The following is a 12,027-nucleotide window of genomic DNA, read 5'->3' on the forward strand; positions in this document are numbered from 1 at the left end:
TCTAAAATGCTGATTTGCTGCTCAAGAAACATTTCTTATTATTATCAATGTTGAAAACAGTTGTGCTGCTTAATATTTTTGTGGAAACAGATGAATAGAAAGTTCAAAAGAACATCATTTATTTGAAATAGAACTCTTTTGTAACATTATAAATGCCTTTACTGTCACTTTTTATCAATTTAATGCATCCTTGATGAATAAAAGTAGCAATAATAAGAGAAATGCCAACAGAAATATCATAAGGCAATATAACGATATTTCTATTTGAAATGTTTTGGGGGAAGTGTATAATAAAAAGTACAATACTAAAGAAAATATAATTAGTAATAAGCAATAAATAAAAACTAAAAGTTTAGTGAGTTAAAGAAATATATAGGAATAGTTTACCCAAAAATTGTAATATCAGAGGAAGTGACATCATTTAATCACCCTAAAATTGTTTCAAATCTGTATGACATTCTTTCTTCCATGGAAAACTATATATATTTTAAATAATGAAAGTGAATAAGGACTGGGGCTGCCAAGCTCTAAAATAAAAAAGCACCGTAAGAGGATCATAAAAGTCCATTCAATGGTAAACAATGACAGAATTTTCATTTTTGGGTGAACTATCCCTTTAACTGAAAGTATATACAACGAAATACTTAAAGAATGAAAATTGGAGAGGAAAAAGGGTAAATGTAAGTGAGAAATCAGTAGTTCTTGGTGGATTAATACTGTAACATTAGTTTATAGCAACTGCGTCCATACCTGCCGTTCTGACCCTCTCTGAGTACTCAGAGTCTGTGTACTGCCCACGGATGTTTGTCGCCCGAAATTTGAACCTACAATACAAAAATAAACAGTAAAGAACAGGTTAAAAAGATTCCTGGATTAGGATATTTACAACCCAGTTTAGTCGTGTGTGCATATGTCTCTCACACATAATGTGTTTGGGGTTTGAGGGGTCCGTTGCAAAGAGTCTTGGCATCTTCAGACAGGCAGCCCTCGTCTGCTCCTATGGTGTATGTGTTAGTGTTTGTGCTCATGCGCTCTGATTTCTTAAAGCAGCCTGGGTTCAAGAAGCCCTCGTCGGTCAGGTACGGAGCGGTAGGTTGGTGGAAAACACTCTTCCAGTTGGACAGATTACCGTAGTCCATCACTGCATCAACATTAGAGCAACAATTTAACAATAAACCCTTCAATAAAATCATTTTACTACACATGATGTAAAAAAATTGTTTGTTTTTAAATAAATTTTTAACATATTGTACTGTACAAACGTACTCTAATGTTCACACAATGCCTCTGTGTGTGTAGCTATATGTGACCCTGGATCACAAAACCAGTCACATGTCACACGGGTATATTTGTGGCAATAGCCAACAATACATTGTATGGGTCAAAATTGTCGATTTTTCTTTTATGCCAAAAATCATTAGGACATTAAGTAAAGATAATGTTCCATGAAGATATTTTGTAAATTTCCTACAGTAAATATATAAAATATTTATTTTTGTGAGTGAATGCAACACAAACATAAATGGACAACTTTAAAGGTGATTTTCTCAATGTTTCGATTTTTTTCAACCCTCAGATTCCAGATTTTCAAATATTTGTATCTCGGCCATATATTGCCCAATCATAACAAACCATACATCAATTGAAAGCTTATTTATTCAGCTTTCATGTGATATATACAACTCAATTTAAAGAAATTGACTCATGTGACTGGTTTTGTGGTCCAGGGTCACATATATAGCACATAAACTAAAGGGTAAGATTTTAACAAATCATGATACATTTGATGAATAAAAGTTTTTTTGAAAACAGCATTTATTTGAAATTATTCAAACTCTTTTGTAACATTATAAATGTCTTTACTGTCACTTTTGATCAATTTAATGCATCCTTGCTGAAAAATTATTAATTTCTTTTAAAAAAATCTCATAAACATGGCTTCTTGTGCTTGTTGTCATTATTGCTATATTGTGAATTGGATTAGTTTTTCCCAATAATGCTGTATATATATATATATATATATATATATATATATATATATATATATATATATATATATATATATATATATATATATAGATAGTGTTAAATGTCAGATTTTAATACCTGCTGGTTCAGAAACTATGACCTGGACTTTTTGGATTGGTCCATGGTCATCAGTGAAGAAACATTCAGGCATCTCGATTGTGATGGTCTTGGAGGTTGCAATGACGACACCAGCATTGTTCAGAGCAGCCCGTGGCGTCATTGTTGGCTTGGGTGGTGCTAAATAAACCCATCAGGATCTTAAAGTCAGTCACTTCAACAAAATAGAGCAGATGATTTACTCAAGTATTATGTTTTCTCATACCTTTCACACCGGTGGTGACATGAACCTCAGAACTTGGGCCTAAACCTGCTCCATTCACGGCTGCTATCTGCAACAAGTAGAAAACAAATGCATTTGGCCTAATTGTGAAAGTCAACAAACAACTACAAGTACCATTTTGTGCAAGCAATATTTGAGTTGTTACTTAGATATGATTTGAAATAGCTGCCGCTAGTGGTGTGGTAATATTAGATATTAGATGATCTAACGTACCACAGTTCAGTATGAAAAAGAAAGAGACCTGTGCTTACAGGCGAAGAAGCTGGAGTTGAACCAAGCAATCAAACCAAGTATGAAAACACCAACAAAGTTGGTTTTAGTTTCCTACCCTTATGCTGTAATTGAATCCACCCTTCAGTCCATCTATAATGGCCGTCATGGTGTTATTATGGTTGCTGATCACAGACAGGCTGTTGATGTAGAAATCCAGTTGTCCGTTGCGGTAGATGGCGACACGGTAGGAACTGATGTTTCCGTTCGGCTCATCCGGTGGAGAGAATGTTAGATATACACGTGTCACTTCCTCTGGAATGACCGTCAATGACAAATTTTGGGGAGGATCTTTGGGCTCTGGAAAACACAACCGTAAATGTCACACGTAGCGCAAATAAGTATCTGAGAAACAAGCATGCTCAAACGTCCTCACCATCCTCCAGGGTTCTGACGAGTACGGGTTCAGATGCTTTTCCGTCTCTGCGAGCGTTGGAAAGCTGCCCAGTGAAGGCGGTGATGGTAATAGAGTACAGGGTAAATGCAGTCAGGTTCCCGACAACCACCGTCCTGATCTCCTCTGAATACCGCACTAAGCTAATGTTATATCCCAAACCGTCCAACTGCAAGAGAACAAAGAGAAATTGAAGTAGAAACTATCAGAAAGTGAACAGATGAACAAGATTTCTAAAGTTTATGAACTCACGGCAGTGATGTCAATGATGTATGAGGTGGGCCCTGAGATGACCAATGGTTCGTCCCACTCAATCTTTAACCCAATGGCAGAAGGAACCACTGAGATGGCACCAGGAGGGGCATCAGGGTCTAAGGTAAAGAGGTAGAGATAAAGAGCTGGGGCTATTTTGTTGTTATGCTATATGTATGTGACAACCCAGAGGAACATTTTATTGCTCAAAAGCTCAGGAGACTTAATGAAGGTTCCCTTTAAGCTGCACGTGTACACAGTCATGATGCTCTTTGCAAAAGGCAAATGCTCAAAAATGTGTGGAAAATATGCTGATCTTGAGATGTCTTGAATCAAAGTTAATGGATTGGGCAGAGCTTCAACAACAGTCCATTTATTTTCAGTATGGAACTAAAGCTGTGAGAACGTAGCTGATTCACAAGATACCTGCATACTGCAGAAATCTCATAGAAGCGTCAAAACAGCATTGAAAGATAAATTATGTATTCCAAACTCAATGAAGGTCATGCACAGAGGTCAGGTCATGCATTATTACTTTCCTTTCTTACTTTCTCTAATTTTCTCAAAATAACAAAAGTCATTAACAAAAATACTGATACATCAAGTTAGATGAGAATACAAGAGAAATAATAATGTATGACCTCTAGATAATGTTTTATATCTTTTCTACACATTCATATAAATATAGATTTCTCAATCAATAAATATATACAGTGCAATGCATAAGTGAATACACCCATGCTAAAGTTGACTAAAAAGAGGAATAAAAAATCATATTTTGGAAATTGAACTTAATGCCTTAATTTAAAAAATTAGGAAAAATCCAACCTTTAAGGACACCAATTTTCTTTGTGAATGAATAATGTATCGTAAATAAATAAATGTTCTTCCTTAAAATACATGGTGCATAAGTGAGTACACCCCTATGTTAAATTCCCATAGAGGCAGGCAGACTTTTATTTTTAAGTATTTTTTTTAATTTTTTTTTAGGATACTATGCATCCTGATAAAGTTCCCTTGGCCTTTGGAATTAAAATAGCCCCACATCATCACATAGCCTTCACCATACCTAGAGATTGGCATGATTTTATTTCAGTTAGCCTAAAAGCTAGTTTGATTTGCATTGAGAGATGATCTTATGGAAAGTACCCCATGCCAATCTCTAGGTATGGTGAAGGCTATGTGATGATGTGGGGCTATTTTAATTCCAAAGGCCAAGGGAACTTTATCAGGATGCATAGTATCCTAATTTTTTTTTTTAAAAAATACTTAAAAATAAAAATCTGCCTGCCTCTATGGGAATTTAACATAGGGGTGTACTCACTTATGCACCATGTATTTTAAGGAAGAACATTTATTTATTTACGATACATTATTCATTCACAAAGAAAATTGGTGTCCTTAAAGGTTGGATTTTTCCTAATTTTTTAAATTAAGGCATTAAGTTCAATTTCCAAAATATGATTTTGTATTCCTCTTTTTAGTCAACTTTAGCATGGGTGTATTCACTTATGCATTGCACTGTATGTTATATATATTTATATTTTTTGTTTTTTAGAAACTATAGACACATTCTGAAAAAAATAAATTAAATTGCACAATTACATTTAAATAATTCTATTTTATATTAATCAATCAATAAATATATTAATATTTTAGTTTATTAGAAACACGTTCTAAAAATTAAATTACAAAATTGCATTTATATAAATATAGTATGCATATAACTCTATATACATCTATATATTCCTATATTTTTAGTTTATAAGAACAATTTAATTACAAAAATGTGATCATTTGAATTGAACAAAATTAAGTATCAACTTTGCCTCAAAAACCTGACATAATAGAATTGCAGACATACAGTGAGACTATAGAATCCAAATTAATACGGTTAGTGCTTTGAAAGAATTTAATGATAAATGTTTCTGAAGAGTTTTTGAGTTTGAGATCTGACATTGTTGGGATCTTTTTCTCAAGGGAAACATCTGAGAAGGAGATTCATGCAAAATTCTCATGTTGTGGTCAAGGAGAAACATTTGAGATGAAAACATTTCGGTCTCATTTGTGATTCTGTTTTTTTATGAGAATGTCTATAAACACACAGGTGTAACATACTTCCCGCGAGCGTCTGTGTGTGGATCCACTCTGAGGGTTCTCCGGCCCCAGCCCTGGTGAACGCCACCACTCTCATACGATACTCTCTATATTTGAGCAGAGGGGAAAGTGTGACTCCGCTGGTTTGTCCTTCAACCCACTCCACAAGTTCTCTCTCCACGCAGGACTCCACGGGCTGCTTTTGCTCGCAATTTCTTGCCAATTGCTTAATTTCTACATTAAAACCCTGCAGAAGACCAGGAAGATGGACGGGACGTTGCCAGCTTAGAGACACACTGTCAGAGGTAACGTCGATTATGGTCAGCGACTGGGGAGGACCAGGAACTGCAGAAAGAGAAAGAAACAATCTGCATGATCATGTCTGTAGCATAAATGGTGCAGAGCAAGTTGCATGCCAAAGTACTTAGCATTGTTTTGTTTTTTTCAAATCATACATATGAGCAACCAAATGAAACAAGACCTGACTCTGGTGGAGTGTGTGCCGTGCAGTTGGCTTCCTCCCCTATTCCGGCTGAATTAACTGCAGCCACGCTGATGACATAGAAAACGTCAGGCGACAGGCCAGTGAAAGTGTGCGCCACTGTGTATGTGAGTGTGAGAGGATGGGCCTCTTCCTCCAGATCGCCAGAGCGAATGAGGTAGTGCAGAATCTCTCCGTTAGGATGAATCGGAAGCTCCCATTCCATGTACACTGAATTCCAATCCAATCCAGAGCAGGACAGATTTCCAACTGAATCTGACACTGCAACATACACACAGACACCACAGATATATAACAAACACACTTGACAATAAAGAATCCAATTTTTAACAAAAATGACTTTGCAGTCTAATGCCGTAGGTTAAGGTCTTTCACATTTGGCATGTTTAAAAAAAAAAGAATACTTATATTAATCAATGATGCATTAAATTGATCAAAAGTGACAGTAAAGTACATTTATAATGTTCCAAAAGATTTCTATTTCAGATAAATGCTGTTCTTTCTATTTATCAAAGAAACCTGAAAAAATGCAACACAGTTTCTACAAAATCAAGAGGCACAAATGTTTTCAACATTGATATAAGAAATTTGGTCACACTTTAGATTAGGTTCAAATTCTCACTTACTATTAACTATGACTTTTGCCTCAATAAACTCTTAATTACTGAATATTAATAGTTAGTAAGGATGTTGTTAAATTTAAGTATTGGGTAGGATTAAAGAATGTAGAATATTGTCATGCAGAATAAGGCATTAATATGTGCTTTATAAGAACTAATAAACAGCCAATATCCTAGTTATCTTTCATTCGGCCTGTAATCAATCATTCCGGTGGCCATCTGCGTCTGTCTCTGTCACGATCCACACACGAAGGAACGGGAAAAGGGAAGATCCAATAACAGTAATATATTTATTGGGGAATTCCGTAAGCATAAATCCAGTCCAGGCAATTAGTCGTCATCATAAATCCATCCAAAAACAAGAACACAAACAGGAAACACAGGGAACAGAAGTGGCGTGATAATAGACAAGGAATCCGTAACAAACACTAGAGAGGCAGGGCATATATAACAAAGAACTAACAATGAATAACAGGGAACAGCTGGGTACAATGATGACGGGGAACAGCTGAGTGCATGAACAGTGATTGGTACAGACAAGGATTGTGGGGAATGCAGTTCATGAATAGGATGACACCGTGGGGAAGAGGACCTCTAATGGACACCAGGGATACACAAACCAGACACTGTGACATAACCCCCCCTCTACGGAGCGGCTACCAGACGCTCCAAGACGTAACAACAGACAAAACAAGAGTCCAGGCGGGAGGTGGAATGGTGGAGGATCAGGGGGAGGGATGGAGGGCCAGGTCCATGAAGGGGAACAAGAAAAGGGGGTGACGGCTTAGCCGACGGCCAGGGCAAAACAGACGACCCATCGGGCGGCCAGGGCGGAGACGACAGTCCATCGGGCGGCCAGGGCGAAGCAGGCGACAGTCGACCAGGTGACCAGGGCGGAGACTTTCCCTCGGGCGGCCATGGCGGAGACGACAGTCCATCGGGCGTCCGGGGCGGAGACTTTCCCTCGGGCGGCCAGGGCGGAGACGACCCTTCGGGCAGCCATGGAACAGGTACCAGCTCTGGAACAGGAACAGAAACTGACACCAGCTCAGGAACAGGAACAGACACCGGCTCAGGAACAGGAACGGACAACGGCTCAGGAACCGGAACAGTCTCTGGATCGGCAGACGTGACGTGAACAGTCTCTGGATCGGCAGACGTGACGTGAACAGTCTCTGGATTGGCAGACGTGACGTGAACAGTCTCTGGATCGGCAGGCGTGACGTGAACAGTTTCTGGACCGACCGACGTCCTGTGCCTCCTCCACGCATGCAGTACCGCCACTGTATAAAAGAGGAAAACCGCCCTCTTGGCCGTGGCCGGACTGATGGTGGGCAGTTCCGAGACAATCTCAGGGATGATAGCGGGCTGCACGGGAATGATCTCCGGGACCACAGCGGGCTGCACAGGAACAGACACCGGCTCAGACACAGGAACAATCTCTGGATTGGCAGATGTGATCTGAACCGTTTCTGGACCGGCCGACGTCCTGTGCTTCCTCCACGCATGCAGTACCGCCACTGTATAAAAGAGGAAAACCACCCTCTTGGCCGTGGCCGGACTGATGGTGGGCAGTTCCGAGACGATCTCCAGGATGACAGCGGGCTGCACGGGAACGATCCCCGGGATGACAGCGGGCTGCACGGGAAAAGGGACCACCGGAACAGAGACCACCGGAACTGGGACCACCGGACCTGGGACCACTGGACCTGGGACCACCGGACTCGGTACCACCGGAACAGGGACCACCGGAACAAGGTCCACCGGGACAGTCGCGGAGGGAGTCTTCCTTCTCCTCCTCCGTTTCGGGACCACCGGAACTGGGACCACCGGACTCGGGACCACCTGAACAGGGACCACCGGAACAGGGACCACCGGAACCAGCGGTCAAGGACGCTCGGGGCTGAACATCACCGGCCCATGGTCAGAGAATGACCGAAATGGAGAATGCTGTCGGTGCTCACCTCTAGTATCTCCTCCCCTGCGTCCTCCACGAGTTCCCCTAAACTTGACCAGACGGGTTCCCCTAAAAGACTCTCTGTCCCAGGTGGAAGGCTGCTCAGGGGACTTGACCGCCACGGCCTCCTCAGTCTGGCGGTTCCATAATGCCAGGCACTGAAAAATGTTCATACGAGGGGGAACCTCTTCAACTCTTGAACTCCCCCTCTGCTGCCTTCTCTCTGACCTCGTGGTTGAGGAAAACCCACAAAAATCTTTTCTCATCTTTTACCCTTGACATCTCCCGCAAACATTTATTTGTGATCTTGTCTCTTCGAGTGACTCTGAGCATTCTTCGCTCCATTGCACTTTCAGTTCCAGTGAGTTTCTGTTCATCTGTTCTAGTTAGAGACCATGTCTCACTCCTGTATAGTAATGCTGGTATAGTATGGAGGCATTGAAGAGATGGACTCGCAGGGTTGGGTAGTAACTATTGACTTTGTCAATCTTTTCAGAACTGATATAGATGGAGCTATTCTTGACTTGATGGTTTTTCATCCACATTTTCTTTGATTGGTTAATTTGGAGTCCGACCTTTGCACTAATCCTAGTAATATGCATGTTAATTAGTTAATAGTGAGAATTGGACCCTAAACTAAAGTGTTACCTGAAATTTTTCTTGAGCAGCAAATCAGCATATTAGAATGATTTCTGAAGGACCATGTGACACGGACGGATGTGTAGTGAGTATTACCTGATTCATTGGTGGTAAATATCACAGGCAGGCTGTACTGATCCCCATTTCCTGCTCTAGTGAATGTGCACACACTGATTTCATAAGAATTATGAGGCCTGAAGTCACTCAGTTCTGCTTGTGTAGACGCATCTGATGAGTTCTTGAGTAGACAGAGGCATGTGAGTTTAATTTACACACATAGAAAAACCAAAGATCATAATCACACATATACTGTACATAGATGCACTACCTGATATCTGAAAGTGTATGTGTTCAGTTCGAGTATTCTGAATCCGTAGTGCTGGATTATTCCATTTGGCTCTGGACTAGGTTCCCAGTGAAGCCATACTGAATTCGCAGTGTGGTTAAAAATACTCAGATTGCGTGGTGGAGACATTGGACCTGGACACACAAATAGTCCCATTAGACATTAGACACCTTAAGTCTGCACATTTAAACTGTAGTTGTATGAATTTACAATGTAGGCCATTTCAAATTTCAAAGCAAAAACTTAAATATTTAAAGTTCAACAAAAGTTTAAACTTTCAAAGATCAAGCATCAGCCTATTCAAATTATCTGTTTTAAATGTTCAAATTTTAAACAAACTCCAAATTTCAAAGCAAAGAATCAAAGATTTAAATTTTAACAGATCAGTTAAAAGAATAGCAATAAATATATGGCTCTGACCTGCTTCATCAGTATGTAGTGGAATAATCACGGAGGGGCCGACACCTTGGCGAGTAACCGCAGCGATGGAGAGATTGTAAGTTGAAAATGGAGTGAGTTCTGAGAGAATTAGGTGCGTTTCAGAGGTGTAGGTTCTGTTGACGGCCCCAGGACCCTGTAAAACTACAGTGTAATCTATAATCTCGCCATTGGCCTCCACTGGGGGGAACCACGACACATGGATGGAGGTGCTGGAGAGATTTCTACTAGCTCCAGGCAATGGAGGAGAACTTGGGACTGTCAGAACACAGACACACAAAGACACAATCATGAGTATACACAAAAACACAATCATGAGTTTACAATCAGTAAGTAACCCTCATGCTTTATATACATGTGCATGTAAAATACAGCAAATGATGAGCACCGTCTTCATCTGTTCGAAGTTGGAGGGTTGCAGTGTGGTTTACAGCTGATCCCGCACCGGTTGCTGGGGTGACTTTTATGATGTAGGGAAAATACTTCCTGAGCTTGGTGAAGAGGTAGATGGTGTCTGTGGTTGTCTTGGAGATGGTGATGTTGACCGTGCGGTTGATGGACGGGTGGGTCGTTCCCGCCTCTTGCAAGCTCAGCTGGTAGAAGACTCTGCCGTTGGGCTCCAGAGGAGGGTCCCAGCTGATCACTACAGCCGTAGAGCTATAGATCGTAGCGGTGAGGTTGCCGACCGGACCACTCGGCACTGCAGCAGGGGAAGGGGGCGGAAGACATACAATTAATATATGTGATGAATGGCCAACAGTTACACTTTAGAATGGGGAACAACTCATTGCAGTCCAAACAAAAGATGTTGTTTCAATGTGGAATCAAGAAATGGAATGAGGCTTTGTTCCCCAATCTAATGTGAAACGTGTCTTTGTGACAAAATAAGGGTTCATCTCATGAAATCTGCCAATGTTAGGACATATTTCACCTCAAAAGAATAAAAAATATTTTACATGAAAACTAAGCCTATTAAAAGGACTGTTAAGAGGTTTTTCACCGTTACACTCATCATCACGATTAAGCACATTTTCCTCTCCAAATCTCAATAGCCTACTGAAATGTGAAAAGAGTCTCATTACTGCAAAAAACAATGATAACGAATTAAATTGGTATTTAAATTGTAATGTTCATTTGTAAAATAAAATTGAATTGATTAATTTAAAGATGATATTCAAGGGTGATTTTTGCATTGCAGTAATGAAAAATTTGGGGATGAGAATGAGCTTAATTGTAAAGAAAATAGTGCCACAAAGCTCAAAACTCATAAAAGTCCTAAAAACAACAACAATAATAATAATTAATAAATAAATACATTGTAATTATATAAATGATAAAATTTACATAGACATGACAGTTAAACTAATTTATAAAGAAATATAGAAATTTATTTCTATATATAAGAAATAAATGGCATGCTGCAACATCTAATCACTTGATGTAATGATTAAAAGCAGTGAGAATAAATATTGTATCTTGTATCTAAAATATTCATACTGTACACAAGAATGCATACAACACACAAATACACATAAATTTCAGCATTCACATTACACACATCTGTAAGTCTGTGGAAATTAAAAATGGTAAATAAACTCCTGCGCGGCACCTGCAAAATTCAGAGTCAAGTTGAAAGATCACAGATATAGGAAAGAAGAAGGAATCAGAGAAAGACAGGCAAGTTATGTTAGTAGGAAAATCCTTTTGGAGCATGTTCTGTGTCCGAGATATTGCTTTGGGCTGTACTGAGCCGCTGAAGCTGGGTGATTCTCCAGTAACTGCAAACCAATCAGATGCAATCACTCACAAAGAACCAAACAGGACCATAGCATAATTTATTCATATAGAACACTTTCAAAATCTCAGACACCAGGGGAGAAAACCTTTATCTATTTCAAAAGGTCACCTCTGCACCATTTTTCCCAAAATCACACAAAAACCATTTATTATGATTCGTTCACAAATCCTTGACATATAGATATTGAAATTAGGTCAACATATTCACTTGCTAAGTATCGCAGGGGGACATTTTAATGCTCAAATGTTGTTCTTTCATAGTTCAGGAGACCTAATGGAGTTCTCAGTATCAACTTAATGTTTCTTCTAACAGGATATAAAGGGCAAGATTTACTAACAGCTTGCGC

General features: G+C 39.6%; 1 protein-coding gene across 1 annotated transcript in view; it reads right to left on the minus strand.

Moving 5' to 3' along the window:
• The window catches only part of ptprq (protein tyrosine phosphatase receptor type Q), a gene marked incomplete at its 5' end in the record, with an annotated part of 60,040 nt that overhangs the window by 8,667 nt on the left and 39,346 nt on the right, over positions 1 to 12,027 (minus strand). Inside the window, 13 exons of the mRNA XM_084124230.1 lie at positions 751 to 824; positions 922 to 1,141; positions 2,107 to 2,265; positions 2,351 to 2,417; positions 2,697 to 2,938; positions 3,015 to 3,201; positions 3,285 to 3,403; positions 5,403 to 5,726; positions 5,863 to 6,144; positions 9,196 to 9,337; positions 9,428 to 9,579; positions 9,866 to 10,141; positions 10,272 to 10,583. Of these exons, the coding sequence (XP_083980356.1) occupies positions 751 to 824; positions 922 to 1,141; positions 2,107 to 2,265; positions 2,351 to 2,417; positions 2,697 to 2,938; positions 3,015 to 3,201; positions 3,285 to 3,403; positions 5,403 to 5,726; positions 5,863 to 6,144; positions 9,196 to 9,337; positions 9,428 to 9,579; positions 9,866 to 10,141; positions 10,272 to 10,583 (2,556 nt within the window). The remainder of the gene's footprint in view (positions 1 to 750; positions 825 to 921; positions 1,142 to 2,106; positions 2,266 to 2,350; positions 2,418 to 2,696; positions 2,939 to 3,014; positions 3,202 to 3,284; positions 3,404 to 5,402; positions 5,727 to 5,862; positions 6,145 to 9,195; positions 9,338 to 9,427; positions 9,580 to 9,865; positions 10,142 to 10,271; positions 10,584 to 12,027) is intronic.

This window comes from Abramis brama (genome assembly GCF_963993115.1).
Source record: "Abramis brama genome assembly, chromosome: 9".
NCBI classification, from domain to species: Eukaryota; Metazoa; Chordata; class Actinopteri; order Cypriniformes; family Leuciscidae; genus Abramis; species Abramis brama.